The 21,232-nt window shown below is 46.3% G+C and overlaps 1 protein-coding gene and 1 non-coding gene across 19 annotated transcripts in view; one reads left to right on the top strand and one right to left on the bottom strand.

Moving 5' to 3' along the window:
• Window positions 1–214: 214 nt before the first annotated feature.
• The window catches only part of UBE2F (ubiquitin conjugating enzyme E2 F (putative)), a 76,501-nt gene continuing 55,483 nt past the window's right edge, over window positions 215–21,232 (bottom strand). For 9 of the 18 annotated variants that reach the window (XR_012421634.1, XR_012421633.1, XR_012421631.1 and 6 more), the window contains 5 exons: window positions 17,467–17,537; window positions 12,223–12,280; window positions 10,582–10,614; window positions 6,876–6,938; window positions 215–1,519 (listed from right to left, as the gene is read on the bottom strand). Coding sequence is in view for 13 of the 18 variants with exons in the window: in XM_065526358.2 (XP_065382430.1) it covers window positions 1,469–1,519; window positions 6,876–6,938; window positions 10,582–10,614; window positions 12,223–12,280; window positions 17,467–17,537 (276 nt within the window). In the remaining 5 variants the exon portion in view is untranslated. Of the gene's footprint in view, window positions 1,520–6,875; window positions 6,939–10,581; window positions 10,615–12,222; window positions 12,281–14,348; window positions 14,548–17,466; window positions 17,538–21,232 lie in introns of those variants that run through there. The other 9 variants (XR_012421630.1, XM_074010641.1, XM_074010644.1 and 6 more) reach the window with 4 other exon arrangements.
• Window positions 13,501–13,602, top strand: LOC123568127 (U6 spliceosomal RNA). Its single transcript, XR_006691352.2, has one exon. It is a non-coding gene; the product is annotated as a U6 spliceosomal RNA (small nuclear RNA).

Below are 21,232 nucleotides of genomic sequence, written 5' to 3'. Positions count from 1 at the left end.
GGCCCGTTAGCCAGGGGCCACCCTCAAGTCTAATGGGTGCAAAGACAAAGCAAGGCCTACATTCCTCACCTGCTGGGTCTCCGTGACAGAATCTCCGTGACTCAGAGATTCTATAAATTAAGAAAAACAAACTAAACCCAGTAGATGGCAGACAGGGGAATCTAGAGGTCTAAGGAAGCTGGCAGTTAAATCTGAGCGTTAGGCAGGCAGCAAATGAAACTAGACAGACATTTATTTTGCGTTTGATTTCACTGGTTCAAATGTCTACATGCTGGAGTAAATCCACTTGCCTCTCTTCAGGGCTCTTCCTCTGCAGTACATTAACCTGGCCGAGGATGGCATATGCCACTGTTGACTCTTGGTCCTCCAAGGCCTAGGAGGCTCACCCCACAGGCAGGGCCTGGAGCCATAGCAAACTCAGAAGAAGGCCATAGGTACAGTCTCAGTGACATCAGACATTAGGCTGATTCCTGAGGCATCGCTCCTGTCTCCCAGGACAGCAGGGTCTGATGCTCTGGTAAGTAGCTACCAGGTCACAATCACATGACCACTGCAGAAACATCAACCCCAGCTGGTCCAGGTTCCAGCCAGTTTCCTCTGGGCAGCATGTTACAATGGGCTCCCTGCCTTTTTGTTTTGATCATCCAAATCTAGCTTCAAAGGGCTCCAAAACGTCCTCGCCACATCTGGACCTGAAAGCAAGAGCTGATTTTTAAGAGTGAGATTCTCATTGCATTTGGACAAAATGAATAATGTGCCTTTCATATTTTCTTTGTATTTCTCTTCAATAGTTGCTTGACCCAACATCTTTCTGTCTGCTCTATACAATGAAAATACAAACTAAATGAGAATAGAAAAAATAATTAAAGCATTAAATTGTACAAATTACAAATCTGTTCCAAAATATACTTACATTAAATAAAATACGCATTTCAATAAGAGATCTACAGTGAATGACTATGCATTCTGGGAAGCTTCACAACATCTAGGCAGGGCCAACATTCGTGAAAAAGCTAAGAGATTTTGCATCCAATCACAGTTTGTAGCGGGTATCTTATTGCCAATCTGCAAGTTACACTGAACACATCATTAGCATCGCTTGTGCAGAAAACCAATTTTGTTTGGGAAAAGGGAAAGCAAGCTCTGGCCTCAATTTTGAGTTCATTACAACTTCTTAAAAATTTCACCAACAGCCTATACAGTACAAGTTCAAAAAAGTAAACATGTTAAGGTAAGCAGACAACTCTTCAGAAGCCCAAACACATTTTCTTGCTGTATTTATGTTGAATTCTCCATCTACAATGAGCAGTCATGAAGATGGTCTTCTTCAGGGCAACATGGTCACAGGACTGGGGCAATCCAGGGGACTGAGAGGGAGCATGAGGACGGGAGAGGGGGCTACCTCTTGCTGTTTCACGTTAGAGACAAACTGTAACACAGTCCATGGGCCTGCAATCGTCCCCTTTTATCATCTGGCATAACGCTTGATGTAGTCGTCCACTTTATTCCGGAAGTCCTCCTGTGTAGTAAGAGCATTGGGGACAGAAAGAAGAACAGGAAGAGTGAGTGAGTGAGTAAAGCAGCGCTTCAGGGACAAGTCAGATCCACCAGCACCAAGGCCCCCTGTGGTCGCCAAGGTGGTAGAAGGACTGGGACCTTGCGGAGTCTGAGTGCCATTTGCCACGACCTAGGTGCCTACTGCATGCAAGACACAGTGCTGGGTGTGCTGAGCAGGGGAGCATGCGGAAGGCCTGAGTGGGAGGGACCCTCAGGGGGCACCTATCCCTCCTCATTTCCAGACGGGCAAAGTGGAGCCCAGAAAAGTGTGGTCAAGGTCACAAAGCCAAGACTTCTTTGGCCACAATGGGTCTCAGCCACAGCTACTGCTCTCAGGAAGACCCTTGTTTCTGTATTTGTCTTGCTAGAATGATTTCCCTGGATGCTGCTACCTATTTAAAATGTGCCTGCTCTTCACAGCCCATGTACAGCCCCCCATCTCTTCTGGGCAGGATGACTACACCCTGCCCAGAAGAGAGCTGGGTGTGCCACAGAGCTCCATCCTCATGCATTGAAGTACAGGTGGCCAGTGATCAAAGGCGGTGTGGACCTAGGAATCACCCCAGGCCAGTATGGGTGGAACAATCTCAGATCTGGGCCACTGTCAAGTTTATCCCTGAATCTGGTATCCCCAAGGTTACGAGTAAAATCCCATGGGATTGTATGAGCCATAAGAGTGACTTGGAGCTCTTAACCCTCTCACTCCTACAACACAGCTGCTGGGTCTCGGATGTCCCCGCAGGATCACACTGCTTCAGTCACATCAATGCCATGCAGCCCCCACTGCACAGGGAACACAGCACAGTTACCACAGTTCTTAGTGGGCATGAGTTCCATTTCCTTAGCTAAGCCTCAGTCCTCCTGTCTAAGCCTCAGTCTAGCCTCTTTGCTGATTCCACTGCATAATCCCGACACCTGGCAACGTGCAGGGCGCACCCAGGTACTCGGTGTATACCTCGCTGCTGCCACGATGCCCTCTCGCAGGGGAGACCCTGCCTGGAGCATGGTCCTGGCCAGCTGGGCACCAGGTGCCTGCCCTCCTGCCACACCCTTAATTAGCACAGTGACCCTTTCCAGGGCCGGCAAGTTCCCAATTTGAAGCTATGGATATGGTCCCATATTTTCTCTGGTCTCAGGGTGAGAAAGTGGAGTGCTCTGAGTCTACCCAGGTGCCTCTGCCCTGCCAACTTCCCTATTTATCTACAGGATGGCGTTTGGAGCCTCCCACATGGGCCTTCACCCCGCAACAAAGGGGAGCTGTGCAGAAACCCTACCTGCCCTTTTACAAAACCTTCTCAAGGCCATTTCCACAGTCCCCAGAGCCAGACAATACTGTCAGCTCACAAGGACCCTGCAAAAGCTTACAGGATGTAAAATGAAGATCCCATAAATGCCCCGCCTCTCCATGTTTCAGAGGACAAAAGACGCCATGTACTCTTAGTTGCCCTGTTCACCTCACCCAGCATAGAGCCCAGCATCCATGCCTGCAGCAGGCCCCATGCTCCAGCCTCTGCTGCCTCCCTCCTCCTCTTCTACTGCAAGGGACACAAAGCACAGGGCCCAAGTGAAAACCACAGACTCTGGAGCCACACAGAGGAGGATCCAAGTCCTGGGCTCTGCCTCTGACAGGCTACTCAACCATGGCGAATCTCAGCTTCTTGGCAGCTGTGTCCTCAGCAGCAAAACAGGGATCATAATGGTATCCGGCCCAAGGGGCTGTTGTGAGAAACAAGTGCACTCTGTGTCAAGTGCATGGAAGCACGCCCGGCTCCTACTATTCCATTCCTCTGACCTGCGCCAGTCATAATGGCCTCTTTTCTCTGCCCTGACCTCTGCAGCACGTTCCTGCCTCAGGGGCTTTGCACTAGCAGCCAAGGTTTTCTGGAGCGCTCCTCTCTCACCACCCGGCCCTCTGTGGCCCGTTCTCCACCTCACATGCTATGTTTGTTCACCTATTTTTTTCATTTTAATTTTCATCATTTTTTTTTTTTTTGAGATGGAGTTTCGCCCTTTTTGCCCAGGCAGGAGTGCAATGGTGCAATCTCAGTTCACTGCAACCTCCGCCTCCTGGGTTCAAGCGATTCTCCTGACTCAGTCTCCCAAGTAGCTGGAATTACAGGTGCCTGCCACCACGCCTGGCTAATTTTTGTATTTTTACTAGAGACGGGGTTTCACCACGTTGGCCAGGCTGGTCTTGAACTCCTGACCTCAGGTGATCTGCCCACCTTGGCTTCCCAAAGTGCTGAGATCACAGGCGTGAGCCACTGCATCTGGCCGTGTTTGTTTGCCTATGCTCCGCGTCCTCCTGCTGGAATGTGTGCGCCACAGGGACAGGGACTGTCATTCCCAGTCATCCCGAGCACTTCGCACCTCCCCTGGCATATAAGTGGCCACCAGCCAAACAGGTGATGAACGAGTGGACATAAGGAAGCGGCGCTCAACAACTGTGACTATTACTCCGCATGAAGACGTGGGTGGGGCTGCGGCACTGCTTAGGCTTCATGTGGAGGCATCACTGGAGATATTAGGTCCATTTTACTGGGGCTAAAAGTGTATCAGTTGCAAAGTCTTATTTCATACAAATCAGGAATATGAAATCTTATTTCATACAAAGAAAGGTAAAATGGAAGACATCTCTCCACCTGGAGCTGTGGGAGTGCCCCTATTGCCATCACTTTCTATCTGACAAGGCTTGGTCCACAAGGGCTAGTCATCGCCAGCAACAGCAGACAGGAGTGCAGCCACGAATGCCTGCAAGGGGTGGGCCAAGGGGCACATTTGCCCAGGGCTTGTCAGTGCAGCACCAAGCCTAAGGCTTTGCTAGACAACACAAGCCCATCAGAACCACTGACAGACGGCAGGAGTCAGGGACTGACTGCTCTCATGGGGAGCTGTGGGCACAGGGCTGCCTTATACCACTGTTATTTCTCTTGAGGACCCCTGCTGCCCCAGCCCTCAAGACAGAGCTCGCCTCCTCGGCAGAACACCAGCCTCAGTAGATGGTCTGCTCTGCCCGCCTGCTTGTACTGTACCACTCCCTGTGCCCACTGTGCCTGCCACTTGTTTTGTGAGTCTCAGCAGGATGCATGCTGGGTGGCACTTCTCTCGCCTCCCTGTCGGAGGTGCTCCTGCCCACTCTTTGGGGCCGTGGTCAGGCAGCACCTCCTGGTCTGAACTTAGGCTCAAGACTATAGCAAGGACTTGGCAGGGCACATTTCAAATGCCCTATTCGGTCGTGCCACATAGTAGGTCTAACTAACATTAACGGAAGCCAAGGCGCTGAACATTCTGCACGATGTCTACAACTAGCTAGGGGGGTTTTAGAATGGTGTTCAAAGCTACATCAGGTCGGGTGCAGTAATCCCAGCATTTTGGGAGGCTGAGGCGGGTGGGTCGCTTGAGACCAGGAGTTTGAGACCAGCATGGGCAACATGGTAAAACCCTGTCTCTACTACTAAGAATACAAAAATTAGCCCAGTGTGGTGGCGCACGCCCATAGTCCCAGATACTCGGGAGGCTGAGGCACAAGAATTGCTTGAACCTGGGAGATGGAGGTTGCATCTGGAGATAGAGGTGAGCCAAGATTGCACCACTGCACACTCCAGCCTGGGCAACAGACTCTGTTTCAAAAAAAAAAAAAAAGCAACTTCAGCCAAACGAACAACAGTGGCTGACTGACTGCCACAATGGCAAGGCTGCCACAATGGCAAGGCTGCCATAGGGAATCTGGTTCAGGTAATGGAATGTGAGGTTCTACCACCAAATCCAGCCAGAACCCTTCACCTAAGCTGAGCTACCTTGGTGCCAGCCACACATGACCTGCCTCTGCAGGCTCCTGCTCCATGTGCTTTGCACTGGGCCAATGTTAAAGTCATTTCAGACCCCCTTTCCTGACAGCACTTCCCCTCCTCAAGGCTTGTATGCTTTCTTTTATCAGACAGTTAAAACCACTGCTGCCTTGCTACTCAAGCACAGTGGAAAGGTGACATTCACCGACTATAACTCTTTCAGCTTGGTTTTGTTGTATTTTTTTCTTCCCAGTGAGTTTTAATATATTGTTTCTAGGTAAACTGTCTTCCTTAACAGGTGTCTTACTGGAAGACCTCAATGTGGCTCCTGAAATGAATGACCAATCATTTATGCACTGCATTAGAGGAAAAAACCTTTTAGAAGAGGAATTGAAGATTAAAAGTAATGAATAGGGGGAGCTCTCTGAACCTTTACAATCTCAGGGTACTGCCCTAAAAATTAAATAAATAAATAAAAATTAAAAACAATAATGAATAGGATCTCATTATTTTTGGGTAAAAATCAAAGTCAAGTTTGTATGAATGTGTATGAGCTCAGCAAAAGGTGTGGAAGGATAAGGTGGGCCACTGGAGGTCAGGAGGGTGCTGGTGGGTGTGACACCGTCCATTCTCCTTCTCTGTTCCTACCATTTATTTATTTATTTAAAGATGGGGTCTCACTCTGTCACCCCGGCTGGAATGCAGTGGCACAATCTTGACTCACTCAACTTCCTGGGCACAAGCAATACTCCCACCTTAGCCTCCTGAGTAGCTGGGACCACAGGCATGTGCCACTATGTCTGGCTAATTTTTGTAAAGACAGAGTTTTGCCATGTTGCCCAGGCTGGTCTCAAACTCCTGAGCTCAAGCAATCTGCCCACCTTGGCCTCCCAAAGGTTGGGATTACAGGTGTAATCACAATGCCACCATGCTAGTGCTATATCTGTTTTAAATTACTCATACTAAATTCTACTAGGAAATCACATCAAATAAAAAGCATTTCTCAGCTGGGTGCCGGGGCTCATGCCTGTAATCTCAGCACTTTGGAAGGACAAGGCAGGAGGATCGCTTGAGGCCAACAGTTCAAGACCAGCCTGGGCAACAAAGCAAGACTCTGTCTCTACAAAAAATAAAAGTAAAAAAATTAGCTGAGTGTGGTGTCATGCACCTGTAGTCCCAGCTACTCGGAAGGCTGAAGTGGGAGGATCACTTGAGCCCAGGAGGTAGAGGCTGCAGTGAGCCACTAATACAACACTGCACTCCAGCCTGGGTTACAAAGTGAAATCTTGTCTCAAAAAACAAAACAAAACAAAAAACAAAAAAAACAAACACACACCAATTCTCTCTAACCTTGGGTAAAGCATTTTCCTGAGGTTACATACATTTACTATACCATATTGTTTACAAACTGCTTTGAATTCCAGCTTTGCATCCCACCACTCTCAATTTCTCATTTATCCAATCAAGAAACAGTAGTAATCATCTTTGTGACAAGTACATCAACCTAGAATAAGCCTGTTCCTGGCTCACCTTGTCCCGCAAATGATGTTCTGCAGCTTCAATATTCAGTGGATCATCAAAATTCAAAAGATCCTTAAAAAGAGAGAAACTTAAAGTAAACACTGGAAGAATTGCTTTTCTGCTGTTAAAGTCTTCTTTTCATGGCACAGTAAGAGAAGTCTAATTAGCAAATGGCAGACCAAACTGAAGAGCTGAGAATCCCACTAAGAACTCAAGTGCTTGTGATATGGAAGTATCGAACATGTGGGCATTTTTCTCAAAATGGTGACTGACAACTGACTGAAAGAAGTCAGAGATATGTTGACATGCAGTTCTACAAAGTTTGGTGAAGACGGAGTAAACTGCAATCACATTCATTTCTGATGCTATTTGTGATAACTGGAGAATGAAAACCACTCTCATTAAGCATTTCCAAATAAAAATCCCCTTCTTTTCCATAAAAATTATATTTTTCTTTTGTTTTGTGATTAACAGCTTTGACTCTTTGAGCCCATGGGTTCTCTTGGGGCCTTCCCTGGACTTTCCTTTCTCTGCTTCACCAAGCCTCCCATGCACAGTCAGTAGGGACGTCTGGAACCCGAGCAAATTGCATGGCAGTGTCACTAGGCTCATGTCCCCAGACTCAGGAGGGGGTGCCAGACCCATTCTCCCCTAGAAAAACACTGCAACGGCTATGCCCCTCAGCCCCAAGAAGCACTCTGGACTTTGGACCAAGGCCGCATCTTATCTTCACCCTGCTCACCCCTCTTGTTGAGAATCAGAGGGGCTTGCTTGGCCGGGCATGGTGGCTCACGTCTATAATCCCAGCACTTTGGGAGGCTGAGGCGGGTGGATCACCGAGGTCAGGAGTTTGAGACCAGTTTGGCCAGCATGGTGGAACCCTGTCTCCACTAAAAATACGAAAATTAGCTAGGCATGGTGGCGCATGCCTATAATCCCAGCTACCCGGGAGGCTGAGGCAGGAGAATCGCTTGAACCCAGAGGAGGATGTTGCAGTGAGCCGAGATGGCACCACTGCACTCCAGCCTGGGCGACAGAGCAAGACTCGGTCTCAAAAACAACAAAAAAAGAAAAAATCAGGGGGCCTCAATTTGTCCTTATGATGAATCATGGCTTTCTAACGCAGGCTATAGGATGGATCATCGTCAAGACAACCGTATTTCTCTTCAGGAAGGACGTTAAATTTGGGGACAATGTTCCTGGAGATTAATATGGCTGTGACCATTAAAATGTTATAAAATAGCAAAAAAACCCTGTAAATCTCTATAGTCATTCACAGTTGGAAAATTAGATTCCAAGTCCCAGAGAAAGGCAAAAATGTAAAGTACATTATTAGATAGACTGTATCAGACACACAAAATTTCTTATCTTCTTTACTGTATATTAGACCTAAGATAAATGAGTTGATCAGAATAACCATTAAAGACTTAATTAGCAATTTTGATTGGCTTTTTTAGAATTTACTGAGAGCACTTAGAGATGGGAAGTTAGTGTGGCTATAGCAGATTTCTCTTCAATTTTTTTTTTTGATTTGAGATGGAATTTCGCTCTTGTTGCCCAGGCTGGAGTGCAATGGTGTGATCTCGGTTCACTGCAACCTCCGCCTCCTGGATTCAAGCGATTCTCCTGCCTCAGCCTCCCAAGTAGCTGAGATTACAGGTGCCCGCCACCATGCCTGGCTAATTTTTTGTACTTTTTTTTTTTTTTAGTAGCTGTGAGATTTCACCATATTGTCCAGGCTGGTCTCCAATTTCTGACCTCAGGTGATCTGCCGGCCTCGGTGCCTCCCAAAGTGCTGGAATCACAGGCATAAGTCACCGCACCCAGCCAAAAAATTTTTTTTTAAGTCCAAGGAGTCAGTGTTTCTTTCCTCCCATTAATTCCCCTGCAGCAAGTCGCCAATCAAAACCTACTCAGAGCCAAGGAACCTGGGACAGACATGGTGGGCTCCAGAAAAAAATCATCATGGTGGCTGATGATAATGACGGCACGTGGGCCCCTAGAAGCGCCTGAGTTCACACCTGTTCTCTTTGGCTCTCTCAATCAAATCTAGAGATGCCAAGGCTCAATATTACAATGGAGCACAACGGCCAGACAGATTTCAAATTAGGCTCCAGAAATAAAACTTCATTCACTTCAATGAAAAAGCCAAAGACAGAAGCAGAACAAAGTGGCTGAGAGCAGCAGAAACTGAAGTCCAGGTCTCCATCAGGTATGACCTCCCACGGAGATTCAGGGAGATCCTGAAATCACTGGAAGTGCGTGGTTTCTCTGCTTGTGTGACAGACATTCACCAGCTAACATCAGACAGAAAGACAAAAGGTAGGCAGGGACTCAGTTTAGTTTGAGGCTCTGCTTTTGCTGAAGATAAGAACACTGTGCCCTCAGATGATGGGACAAGGAAGAGCAGACCCGCCCCTAGTTTAACTGAGTCCTGCAGGTGCCTCTGCTGTAGGCAACAGCCAGTGACCCACATGACACCGGCTAGGAGGATGCTCCTAAAACAGCCCCCTGGCCTGGGTGGACTATCCAAGATCATAGAGGCACCTTAGGTTTTATCAAAATAGCAAAAACTTTTTTTTCACAAACAGATCTCTGAAGCTTATTTCTTTAAAAGCACCTTTATGAATTAAAAAGTAAAAATTCAAAGGAATGTATAATATTGTATTAAAAAAATCCAACCAACAGCTTTTAGCTGAGTCCATTTAGCCACTTCCTGCACTAGGGCCATTGTCTGAGAAATGCTATTTCCTGAGAACAGCAAACTTCAGCAGCTCATCACTGACAAAAAGACAACAACTCTGAGGTTCTGGACTCGTGAAAAAGCCTTCAAGGCTGGGTAACCACAAAATCATCCACCCCAACCAGGACACCTGGGAGGTGACAGGGCCACTCCTTGGGCTGGCTAGTGTACCCACAGGCACAGACATGGACTGGGCCAAGTGACCCCAGGGTAACAGCCACCCTGCTGGAAGGGGCTAAGGCAAGTGGAACCAACCTCATCCCCTAGAAACTGGGGTCAGCCACCTAAGCAGGGCAGAAGTGAGACTGCTGTGGCCCCTGCCCCAGATAACCTCCCCACGTGTCACTCCAAAGGCCCTTCATTCCCTACCTCACTGTTCTACTTCTGACTCATAAAACAGAAACAGAAAAAAGGGGGGTTATTTTTTCATTTATTATTTTTTTTAGAGACAGGTCTTGCTATGTTGCCCAGGCTGGTCTTGAACTCATGGGCTCAAGTGATCTGCCTGCCTCAGTCTCCCAACGTGCTAGGATTACAGGTGTGAGCCACCATGCCCAGCAAGCATGTTTTTTGGGGGTTTTTGTGTGTATCTGTCTGTTTTTGAGGCAGATCTCTGTCACCCAGGCTGGAGTACAGTGGTGCAATCTCAGCTCACTGCAACCTCTGCCTCCCAGGCTCAAGCAGTTCTCCCACATCAGCCTTCCAAGTAGCTGGGACTACAGACGTGTGACACTATGCCCAACTAATTTTTCTATTTTTTGTAGAGACCGGTTTTGTTACGTTGCCCAGGCTGGTCTCGAACTCCTGGGCTCAAGTGGGGATCCGCCCAAAGTGCTAGGATTACAGGCGTGAGCCACTGTGCCCAGTCCACATTTCATTTTTTAACATGGTTTTGTGTTAACATTAATGTAATATCTAAAACCAGCAACAAGGAAATCGAGAAAAACTTGGGATTTTGATCACTGTACTTACAGTAAACAAAGAGTTTAATCCCCAAACGACATCCTGAAATAAAAAAGAAAACAGAAAACAAGTTTCAGGCCATTGTGCACCTGTATGCATGTGTAAACCCATGATCAAGAAATATGCATTGTACTGTATCAAAACCTGTCTTCAACATGGCTTGTTTTTCTCAAGATAGAAAATTAAAATAACTTGTCTTCAAGTGTAACAACAAACTCTGGAAAATTCAAAGAGGTGAGCAGTCTCAGGTAGTGAATATAAAATCAAAGACAGCATCAGCTGCCCTCCCAGTCAGACCTGACAAGCCTAATCCTGCACGACAGGGCCCGCAGGCCAGTGTCTGCATAGGGGCTCTACCTTGAATCACCTCTTAGCTGTTACCACCAAATATGGTTCTGACTTCTAAAAAGTCACCTTCAAAATAAAGTCTGTTGTTTTTACATCTACTGCCCCTTGCGGTTGTAGATAAGTTAATTACACCTTATCCTATTAAGTTTTCTTAATGATTTTGCATTATTTAAAGAATAATGGAAGATTCACAATTCAAGGATCAGAGATTTTCATTAAATAAAACTGAAAGCCAGAGTTGTTCTATCTGTACTGACTTGCCATCTGTGAATCACAAATTCATTCTCCATTTTCCTCTTCATCAACTCAAGAGTTTCGTCCTTTTTAGGCCTGTTCTCACGCTCCTCCCCTACTCTTTGCTAGTTGGTAATTTTATTTGCCCTTCTCTGTTTTCTCTAGTCCATCAATCCATCCACCCACCCATCTCTGACCTTCCGATGTGAGCCAGGCTTAGGGTTGGAGTGTGGGTGAAGGTGAGCCCTCAGCCTGAGGAAGGGGGATGGACAGGTGGGCAGGTCAGCAGGCCAGCAGGCCAGCACTGCTCACGAGACGTGTTCCCCAGAGCACCCACCCTGGGAGGAGAGGCTCCAGAGGCAATGACAGCCATCTGAGCCCCAGGGAAGCAGGAGTCTGCCAGGGAGAGGGCTGGAGGAGAGGGCCGCCTTCCAGGTAGAGACATGGCCTGCAGAGGGAAAGTTTTGAGAGGGAAGGACATTTCTAGAGCGTGGGGAGAGGCTAAGAAAAGGGTGTGGGTTGCCCATGGTGGCAGAGACTACAGCTTGGAGGAGCTTGGTCAGGACTGCATGCAGTCTGCAGTGTTCCCTGATGCAGGGCCAGGGCCAAAAGCCCCTTCCTGTGCTGTTCCCCTAGGGTCCCTGCTTGGTGTTAGGTACCCAACACCTGACAGTCTTCTCTGGCCATAGGGAGTGGTCTGCACATCAATTTGCTGCTCTTCTCCAACACCTAGTGGGCCAGAAGAGCTCAAGACATTCCTGTTGAATGAATGGTGGCCATGAGGTTTCCTATGTGGCGAGTGGTTTGGCGGTGAAGCTTGCAATTTGGGCTCCTATCTCTGGTTCTAGAATGGTGACTGGCAAAGCCAACAAGGATGCTCATCCGGCCCAAACTGACTGAGGTCAGTGACTGGCTAAGTAGCCCAGGCAGCAGGGAGAAGAGGAGGCAGGCTGTGTCTGGCCATTGGTGTGGATGTGACAGGCAAGGACATGTGCTGCTTTCTCAGGAGGCTGGCTACTGCAGGGAGAGGACCACAGGGACAACTTATGATCAAGGCACAGACTCTACCTTTAATGTTCTTGTGGGAGCCCAGCCAGTGCCATCAATTGAATGTTCTCTCAGTAAACTGAAAAAGACAGACACACAGTGGTTAGTGAGGAGCAGCCACAGGTGCCTACACACTGCCGACTGGTCCTCTCGGTGCGTATTTTGTCTTTAGGCCATGCAGGAGAACTACTTTTTATTAAACCCACCTTTTCCTCTGTGGCTTCTCAGTTTCCTCTTGCTGAGGAAGGCATTTCTACCTCCAAGGTTATATACATTTTCAAGTATAACGTCTTGTGTTATGTTTGTCTATTTGTTGTAATACTTGACATGGAAGTTTTAGGCAGAGGAAAAGCATGTTTAAAACAACACACAAAGAACATCTGTCAATTTAATGTTCAGAAAATGACAATGGTGGCTGGGTATGGTGGCTCATGCCTGTAATCCCAGCATTCTGGGAGGCCGAGGTAAGGTGGGAGGATCGCTTGGGTCCAGGAGTTTGAAACCAGCCTGGGCAACACAGTGATACCCTGTCTCTACTAAAAATTAAAAATTAGCCAGGCATAGTAGTGCACGCCTGTAGTCCCAAAGGCAGGAGGACTGTTTGAGTCCAGGAGTTTGAGGCTGCAGTGAGCTGTGACGGCGGCCCTGTACTCCAGCCTGGGAACAGTGTGAGGCCCTGTCTCCAAAAGAAAAAAAAAAGAAAAGAAAAGAAAATGACAATGGCAACAAAAGAAAAAAAAAAAAGAAAAGAAAATGACAATGGCAACAAAATGACAACATGACAACAAGAGTAACTGAAGCTTAGAGCTTATTATGTGTATGTCAGGCACAATCCTAGGTGCTGTGCCATTAAATTCACTTAATGCTTTTAACCACCTGTGAAGGAAGGATCACTGTTTCCCTGTCTTATACAGGAGGAAACCAAGGCACAGAGAAGACAGGCCCAAGGGCACATGCCTCATGAACAGTGTTGTTCTTCCAACCCAGGCAGCTCACGGGCACCGACATTCTGAAACACTGTTGATGCAGGTTAACAACAATGGGAGCTCTCAGCGTATGACATTTTAATAACTGGGTTTTTTTTTTAAGTTCAAAAGAAAATGCTTGAGGATAAAAGATTAATGCACAATTCTGAATATCAATCACTTCTTAGGTGAGGGGCCCATGCTCAGGGAAGGCACACCAGGATTCAGAGGTCCGGTGAGGCCCCATTTCTGAAGCTGGTACCTGAGAGTCCTGGTCCTGACTGTCTATCAGCTGTAAGGCACACCATATACTCTCATGGAAATGATCATTCCAGTGCTCACTTCCGCAGCACATATGCTCAAATTGGGATGATACAGAGAAGATTGGCATTTTCACAATAATCTCAAAAAGTTAAAAAAAAAATTAAATAATTTTTTTTTTTTTTTTTTTTTTTTTTTTTTGAGACGGAGTCTCGCTCTGTCACCCAGGCTGGAGTGCAGTGGCCGGATCTCAGCTCACTGCAAGCTCCGCCTCCCGGGTTTACGCCATTCTCCGGCCTCAGCCTCCTGAGTAGCTGGGACTACAGGCGCCCGCCACCTCGCCCGGCTAGTTTTTTGTATTTCTTAATAGAGACGGGGTTTCACCGTGTTAGCCAGGATGGTCTCGATCTCCTGACCTCGTGATCCACCCGTCTCGGCCTCCCAAAGTGCTGGGATTACAGGCTTGAGCCACCGCGCCCGGCCAATTAAATAATTTTAAAGAGATTAAATGATCATTCCATACTTCGAAAAAGTATAATTTATTGCCAAACCTCCTTCTGGAGATAAAATTACTTTTGCATTTGTTGAATTATTGTGCTGTGGCTTTGATCTGCACATAAAATATCAGGCTGTATAGGCCATAATTGTTACCTCTGATAAACTTTTTTTTTTTTTTTTTTTTTTTGAGACGGAGTCTCGCTCTGTCGCCCAGGCTGGAGTGCAGTGGCGCGATCTCGGCTCACTGCAAGCTCCGCCTCCCGGGTTCACGCCATTCTCCTGCCTCAGCCTCCCGAGTAGCTGCGACTACAGGCGCCCACAACCGCGCCCAGCTAATTTTTTGTATTTTTAGTAGAGACGGGGTTTCACCGTGGTCTCGATCTCCTGACCTTGTGATCCGCCCGCCTCGGCCTCCCAAAGTGCTGGGATTACAGGCATGAGCCACCGCGCCCGGCCTGATAAACTTTTTTGAATTAGAGCATGTTTAAATTCATGAAAGTCAATTTAGATCAGAAGAAAAATATGTAGAGTTTGAGTCAAAGCTATAATCTTAATTGTCTATGAAGAGCAGTTAAAAAAACAAATAACTAACCTTAAATTGACCATTAAAATTTACTTGTGCCTTAAAAAGAAAAAAGGAAAACTCAAATCACATACCCTACCAACTGGATGGATGTCTTTCTACCCGATAGAGGTACTGGTGACTTGTGGATGTGAATCGTCAACTTCTGAATACCTTTTTTGGGAATCAAGTCAAATCCTAGTGGCTACATTTTGTTACTAGAGTGGAAGAATTATTTCTGATCTAGCTAATAATTTTCTTATATAGATCTTAATGCAACCTTCAGTTATATATTTGTCATTTATTTGTTGAATGCCCGTTTCATCCATAAAAGCAGGGAATTCTAATTCCTCTGCCAGTGCCTAAGCTCAATCAACATTAGCTGAATGAAGGAGAAGGAAGCTCACCCTGAGCTTTGCTGTCAACAACACAGCCAGAGCAGGAGGGCTTTGCATCTGGCAGGGTAGGGAATGGGGAGGCAAGGCCGGCCCCAGCATGTGGTAGCCACTGGTCTGGGCAGCAGTGAGGCCCATCAGGGGTGCAGTGCCCCCAGTCACTGAGGAAGTTCTAGCCTGGCCTCACAGAGGACAGTCCCAGCAACAGCTCAGGAGACAGAGACACTCGGCTATCAGAGATGTCATTAAGCAAGGAGACAGAGGACACCCCAGGAACTGTAATAGAAGCTTAGGCTCTAGGAGAAGCTTTGACTGAGCTCTTGACCTAGGCCCTCCAATCCCACAGACATGGAGCCTCTGACCTTGTGTCAGAGCAGGGGAAGTGTCCCTGCTGGGACAACAAGGTGGAGCCAGGGCAAATCTCTCTAAAAGAGGACGGTGCTTCTGTGTGCCAGAAATGAAAGGCCCGTGGAGCACCAGGCATCCATCAGTCCTGCTGTGGGAAGGGCCTGATTAGCTGCTGTCCAGTGGTCACCACAAACCAGAGGTGTGGCTGGGCTTTTCTTTCCCTTTATTCAGGACACACCATAAAGCTGCCACTGGACACTGTCTGCTTTTCACTAACAAGGTGGTCCCTGTACATCAATCTGACACATTATTTCCTTAGATTAAATCCCTAGAAGTGCAGCTGACAAGTCCAAGGGTACATTCGAGTTAAAGGTAGTCTACATGGCTGAAGGACCAATGAAAGGTGTGCAAATACACACACCCTCCAACGAGAGAGCCTGCTCGCTCTCTATCACACACTCCCCGCCCCACCACCAAGTATCTACCTTTGTGCCTGCCAATCTGATAAGTGGTAAGCCACACCTCATGGTTTTCTGCACCTTTCTCTGGTTACCGATGAGAGTGAACATCCCCTTAGATATTTACTGCCCACTTCTATTTCTCCTTTTATGAATCACCTGTTTGTAGCCAATGCCACATTTTTCCAGAGGAAGTATCCATCTTTTTTTAATGAATAGTAAGGACTATTTACATACCAAGGATTTTAATCCAGTTGATCATTTCTCCTTCCATTTTGTGTTTTTAATTTTTATGTGGTCAAATCTGGCAATCTTTTTCCTTGAGACGTCTGGCTTTTATATCAGAATACCATCTGTTTATCCTTATCAGGCTTTGCTAATCATCTGATTTCCCAGAAGATGGCAAAAAGGACAAGAGAGCTTCCTATTCTGCACCCAATTCTGACTGAGGCAGGGGCAAGACAGGTAAGTAGAGTATGGCCCCCCAGAAAGTGAGCCAGGTGTCCTCACAATCACAGGAGGAAGCGGGGCAATGGGGGCCTGGGCCAAACACATTTATAACCTGCAACCAAAGATGGTGGAATTTTAACATTTCAATACGCAAAGGACAGATACTTCAAAGAGAAGATGCTTTTTTAAAAAGGCATGCCTGGTAAAATGTATAACTATCTGAAAAATGAGGCTGATACTGAAGAAAGGGAGCAGTATATACAAAAATGAAATGGACAAATGGGCACTAACTGTACTTGTGAAGAGAAAGGCATCCTGAGGTAAGATTTCCAGCAGCCACAGTTTACACATTTCCTTTCAAAGGTGATTAGTATTTACTAAGGAGAGAGGAACGAAAGAAAAGAGATACGGAGGTTGAGCATGAGAACTGACTTAGGCCACTAATTGCATTTCATGTCAAAAGTAGGAGAAATGTGCTAAGAAAACATGTTGTGCCGACTTTCCAGACTGGCTAAGTGTGAGGCACATACGGGTCAAATACCTAGCCTAAAGTCCCACAGCTGCCCCGGGTGGCGGGGCGGGGGCAGCAAGCTGGACTCAGGTCCAGGTGGTCTGATATCAAAGCCCCTGCAATCAATCTCGCTGCCTTAAAGTGATGAAAGGGACAAAGCGCAAAAAAAAAAAAAATAAAGCCCAAACGTGAAACTTACTTTAAAAACCAACCAATCCACCCATACATCTTTTCCAGCAGCCTTAGGAGGAGAAATCACTGATCCCTGATGTTCTGCCCAGGCCAGGGATCGGGGACACAAGTCACAGTGGACACGAAGCTCTGAGAGGCTGCCTGCCCTAAGTGCCCTGACACCTATTAGGACCATTTTGGTAGAGAGAAGGCAGCTTAAATACAAGTGCCCAAGGTTGTCTTAAGCCTGCTATCTACATTTTTTCTCCTGGGTATCCATCATTAATCATATTTTCTCATCTTAGCTAAAATCAGCCACATGGAGGGAATGTGGTCTCTCATTTAAATAGGGGGGAACAAGGCAAGGGACCCCAAGGGTCCATCCTGGGCAAGCAAGGAGGCTGCACTAAGAACTTGGTAGGGCTGTGGCCCCCAGAGGGCCATGAGAGGACACTGGTCTGGAGGCAGAAGGTAGGGTAGGGTTTGGGAGCAGGCAGGCAACCGCAGCTACTTCAGCTGAGTTCAAGCTCATCCTAATCTTGGGCATGCCTCAAAATCCTCTCTCAGAGGAGACAACATGTTTAAAAGCCCAATGCTCACACGTGACACTCACGAATGTAGAAGAAAGAAAAGACAAGAAACTTACCTCAGACATATTTCCCCTGTCTCTGTGATGTTGGGGTGCCAGATCTTGGTCAGGCATTTCACTTTGGGAGGCTGCAACACAGAAAGAATGAGAGATCACGCTGACAGTCTCTGCAAATCACATATCCAGGCCAGAGCCTTACCACATACCCTATCTAGACGCTTGTTTCATGGCTTACTCAGTATGTAGTTTGACTCGCTGAGCATGTGTTCAACCTTGAATACTGGCTCACCTCACCCACGAGGCATGTGTTGATGGGCTGCGTCCACAAGGGCTAGTCTCAGCAGCAAAGTCTACCCCATGGGCTTCTGAGCACCTCTCTACAAGCCCCAAATGTCCTGCCAGCTGACAGTGCTGGTGACTGGACCTTTGTCACCTCCCACATCCCCTGGGTTTGGGACTGCAGGTATCCACAGTGCACTCTAGGGAATAGTTCTGCATCCTCTGGGCCCAAATCCAACCAGAAGCCCCAGATTCCTTTGCACTACAAGTTACTATGGCTTAAAGTTACTGCTCCTTGCAAGAACAGCCTGTTCCCTTTGCTGGATTTTTCTGAAGATGCTACTGTCACATACGTTTTCCTAGATGAAAGCCCTAGTCCACTTAATATTTAAAGGAGAGAAAGAGAATGAAAATGAACTTGTGGGGATAAAGTATATCAACATCATTTATGACTTGGCATGTTTGGATAAAGTTCTTTTAAGATTTTTCTAGGTCAGGCATTGTGGCTCACTTAGGGAGGCCACCTAAAAGAAGAAAATATAATTAACAATAGATGCCCAGGAGAAAAAAAATCTCAGCACTTTGGGAGGTCGAGGTGGGAGGATCGCTTGAGGCTAAGGGTTTGATATCAGCCAGGGCAATATAGCAAGACCCTGTCTCTCCAGGAAAAAAAAAAAAGAGCTGGGCATGGTAGCTCCTGCTTGTAGTCCCAGCTACTCAGGAGGCGAGGTGGGAGAATCACTTGAGCTCAGAAGTTGTACGCTGCAGTGAGCTATGATCGCACCATTGTACTCCAGCCTGGGTGACAGAGCGAGACCCTGCCTCCAAACCAGAAAACCAAACCAAACCAAACCAAACAGATTTCGTTGTTACAAAGGCAATCCATACTCAAGAGAAAAGGACAACAGAAATGAAATATGTAAATATATAATAAATTATGCTGTCTTTCACATTTGCTTTTTATGTAAGAATATATACAGTCCATCAAAATGCTACCCAGAAATTATGTGACACCTGAAGTACATGTGTTTTATGCCTCTTTTCTAGGCCACACACATAGTGTGCATGCAGCATACTCATTTTTCTTTATAGAAGAAAGCTGTGCTACATATGTTTTAGCTATTTCTGCCATTGTTTCAGATGGTGTCCTGCATTCTATGGTACACCTGCCCGAGTTTAACAAGCACTTCCCTACCTCTGGGCCCCCAGGTTGCTTCCTCTTCTCCCAACCCTGCTCTATCAATGCAGGGTTCATCCTGGATGAAATGTTTCCTCAGGATGAAGCCCAGCAAGAGGATTTGCTAGTCAGAAACCCTAGCTTCTGATACACTGCTCATGTTCTTCAGAAGACGTGACACCCACCACCCCCACAACCTGCAGTGAGGGAGAGGGCCTCTTCGCCAGGACTTCCCACAGCAAGGTACCCTTGGTTAACATGCAGAAGTGTCAAATCACAGGATCTCATCAGAAAGGTCATCTCAAAAAGGAATCAACCCTTTGTGAAATGGGTAACATTTTCCCCGTGTATCATTTGCTATTAATTTTTATTTATGATGTTTTCTGAGGAGGTTATTTTTGTAATCAAATTTTTATCTTTGATGCCATACTTAGAAAATACTTCACCATCCAAATATCCTCTTTAACTTTCTAGTAAACTTTTATAGTTTCATCTTTTTATTTATTTCTATAAACCAAAAATACTTTTTCAACACTCTAACGAGCATTGTTTCTAATTTCAAAATACCACAAAATCAGTAGACTCCAAAAAACTGATTAAACTGACTGTGCAAATCCACGTGTCTGAGGACAAAGAATTTAGGTTCAGAATGAGTTTAAATAAATTTCACATTGTGCTTTTCTATAAATAAATGGGAATGTATTTAATAGAAAGGAGCAACTGCATCTTTTCCTTCCACTGAGGCATTTGGGCTGCAGAGGGAAGGTCAGACTGCCATGAGGGGCAGGGCTGTGTGCCCCCGCCTGGGTCATCGGATGGTGGCAGTCTAGTGCTAGGCCGAGTCACCAACTCTTTTTGCAGGAACCTAGAAAATTGGCAAACTCACTCTCCCTCCCAAGCAGGTGCCCCTTCTGTGGAGGCCCTCACACATGACCACCCAGCCTGGTGCTACCACATCTCCCAAAGGCTTGGGGGTATTCGCCCTTCCTCCTGTCCCCTTTACACCTTCCATAGTTTGATGTTAACACAGGTACCTACTTTTGTCAATGGTCCTCTTAACTGTGGTTCCAGAACAGAGGGCAAAACTCTGCACCTGGCTTCTCACACACATACTTTCCAAACTGAATTAGGCCCCAGCCCCTTCCCCCCAACCCCAGTGGCCCACAGCTAGACAAACAATGCCCAGCCCTCCCACATTTCCCCTCAGTGCTTGGCATGGCCACCATCACTCACCCTGCCAGGAGTCTAATGTATGACAAATCTGGCCTTTCAAACCAATAGAGAACTGGGTTATTTGGTGGGCCACTGGCTACCCATTTGGAAAAACACAGTGTTCCAGATGCATTTAAATTAAACATAAAAGAGAATTATAGGAGGACTAGAAGAAAATGTAGATGACCATCTTGGGGTCTGAAGGCTGCTTTAAGCATTTCATAACACACAAAACTCAAGCAGTGAAACAAAAAAACAAAACTTGTATAGAACAACAACTAAAGATGGCAAATGCAAAACAAAGAATTTATAGCATAGCTAAAAAACCTAAGAAAAAAGTTTCACATACTTTGCATGTAAGGACTCTAGTAAACCTAGAAGAAAAACAAATATCCCCAATGGGAAACATGGGCAAAAGACATAATAGCAGCTCATAAAAAATATAAACAGCTAATTAGTGGGAAATACTATTCAGCATCCGACTTAAGAAATGAAAATGCAATTGCTTGAACCCGGGAGACAGAGGTTACAGTGAGCGGAGACTGTGCCACTGGACTCCAGCCTGGGGGACAGAGCAAGACTATATCTCAAAAAAAAAAAAGACAACCGGATATTAAATGAGATACCATTTCCTCCCAAAATGGCAACAACAACAAAAAAAAGGCAAACATTCTACCTTGGTAAGTGTTTAGGGAAAGGGAATTTTCAAACACTGATGGTGAGGATGCCAACTGACATTCCTCTTTGGAAGGTAATTTAATAGGATTTATCCAGAACCTTAAAATGGAGCATCAATTACTTAATACCCACAATGCCATGTCTAGGAACTGATCCAGAGGAAAGAGGCAGACAGACATAAGATGCATGCCCCAGACTTACCTCACAGCCCTATTTATTCTGGGGCAGCAGACCACAGCCTACAGACCAAATCCAGGCTGGGACTGTTTTCACATGGTCAAAGACTGGTTTTCACATTTCTAAAAGGTTGTTGAAAAAACAAAAAAGAATATGGGACAGAGACCATATGTGGTCCACAGAGCCTAAAATATTTATTGCTTAGCTCTTTACAGAAAGTCTGCTTTATACTACAAAAGGTTGGTCAGCCAGTGACCAATGATAAAGGACTCGTTTAAATGACACATCATACAAGGAAGT

This window comes from Macaca fascicularis, chromosome 12 (genome assembly GCF_037993035.2).
Source record: "Macaca fascicularis isolate 582-1 chromosome 12, T2T-MFA8v1.1".
NCBI lineage: Eukaryota > Metazoa > Chordata > Mammalia > Primates > Cercopithecidae > Macaca > Macaca fascicularis.
This window is presented reverse-complemented; position numbering and strand designations above follow the sequence as displayed.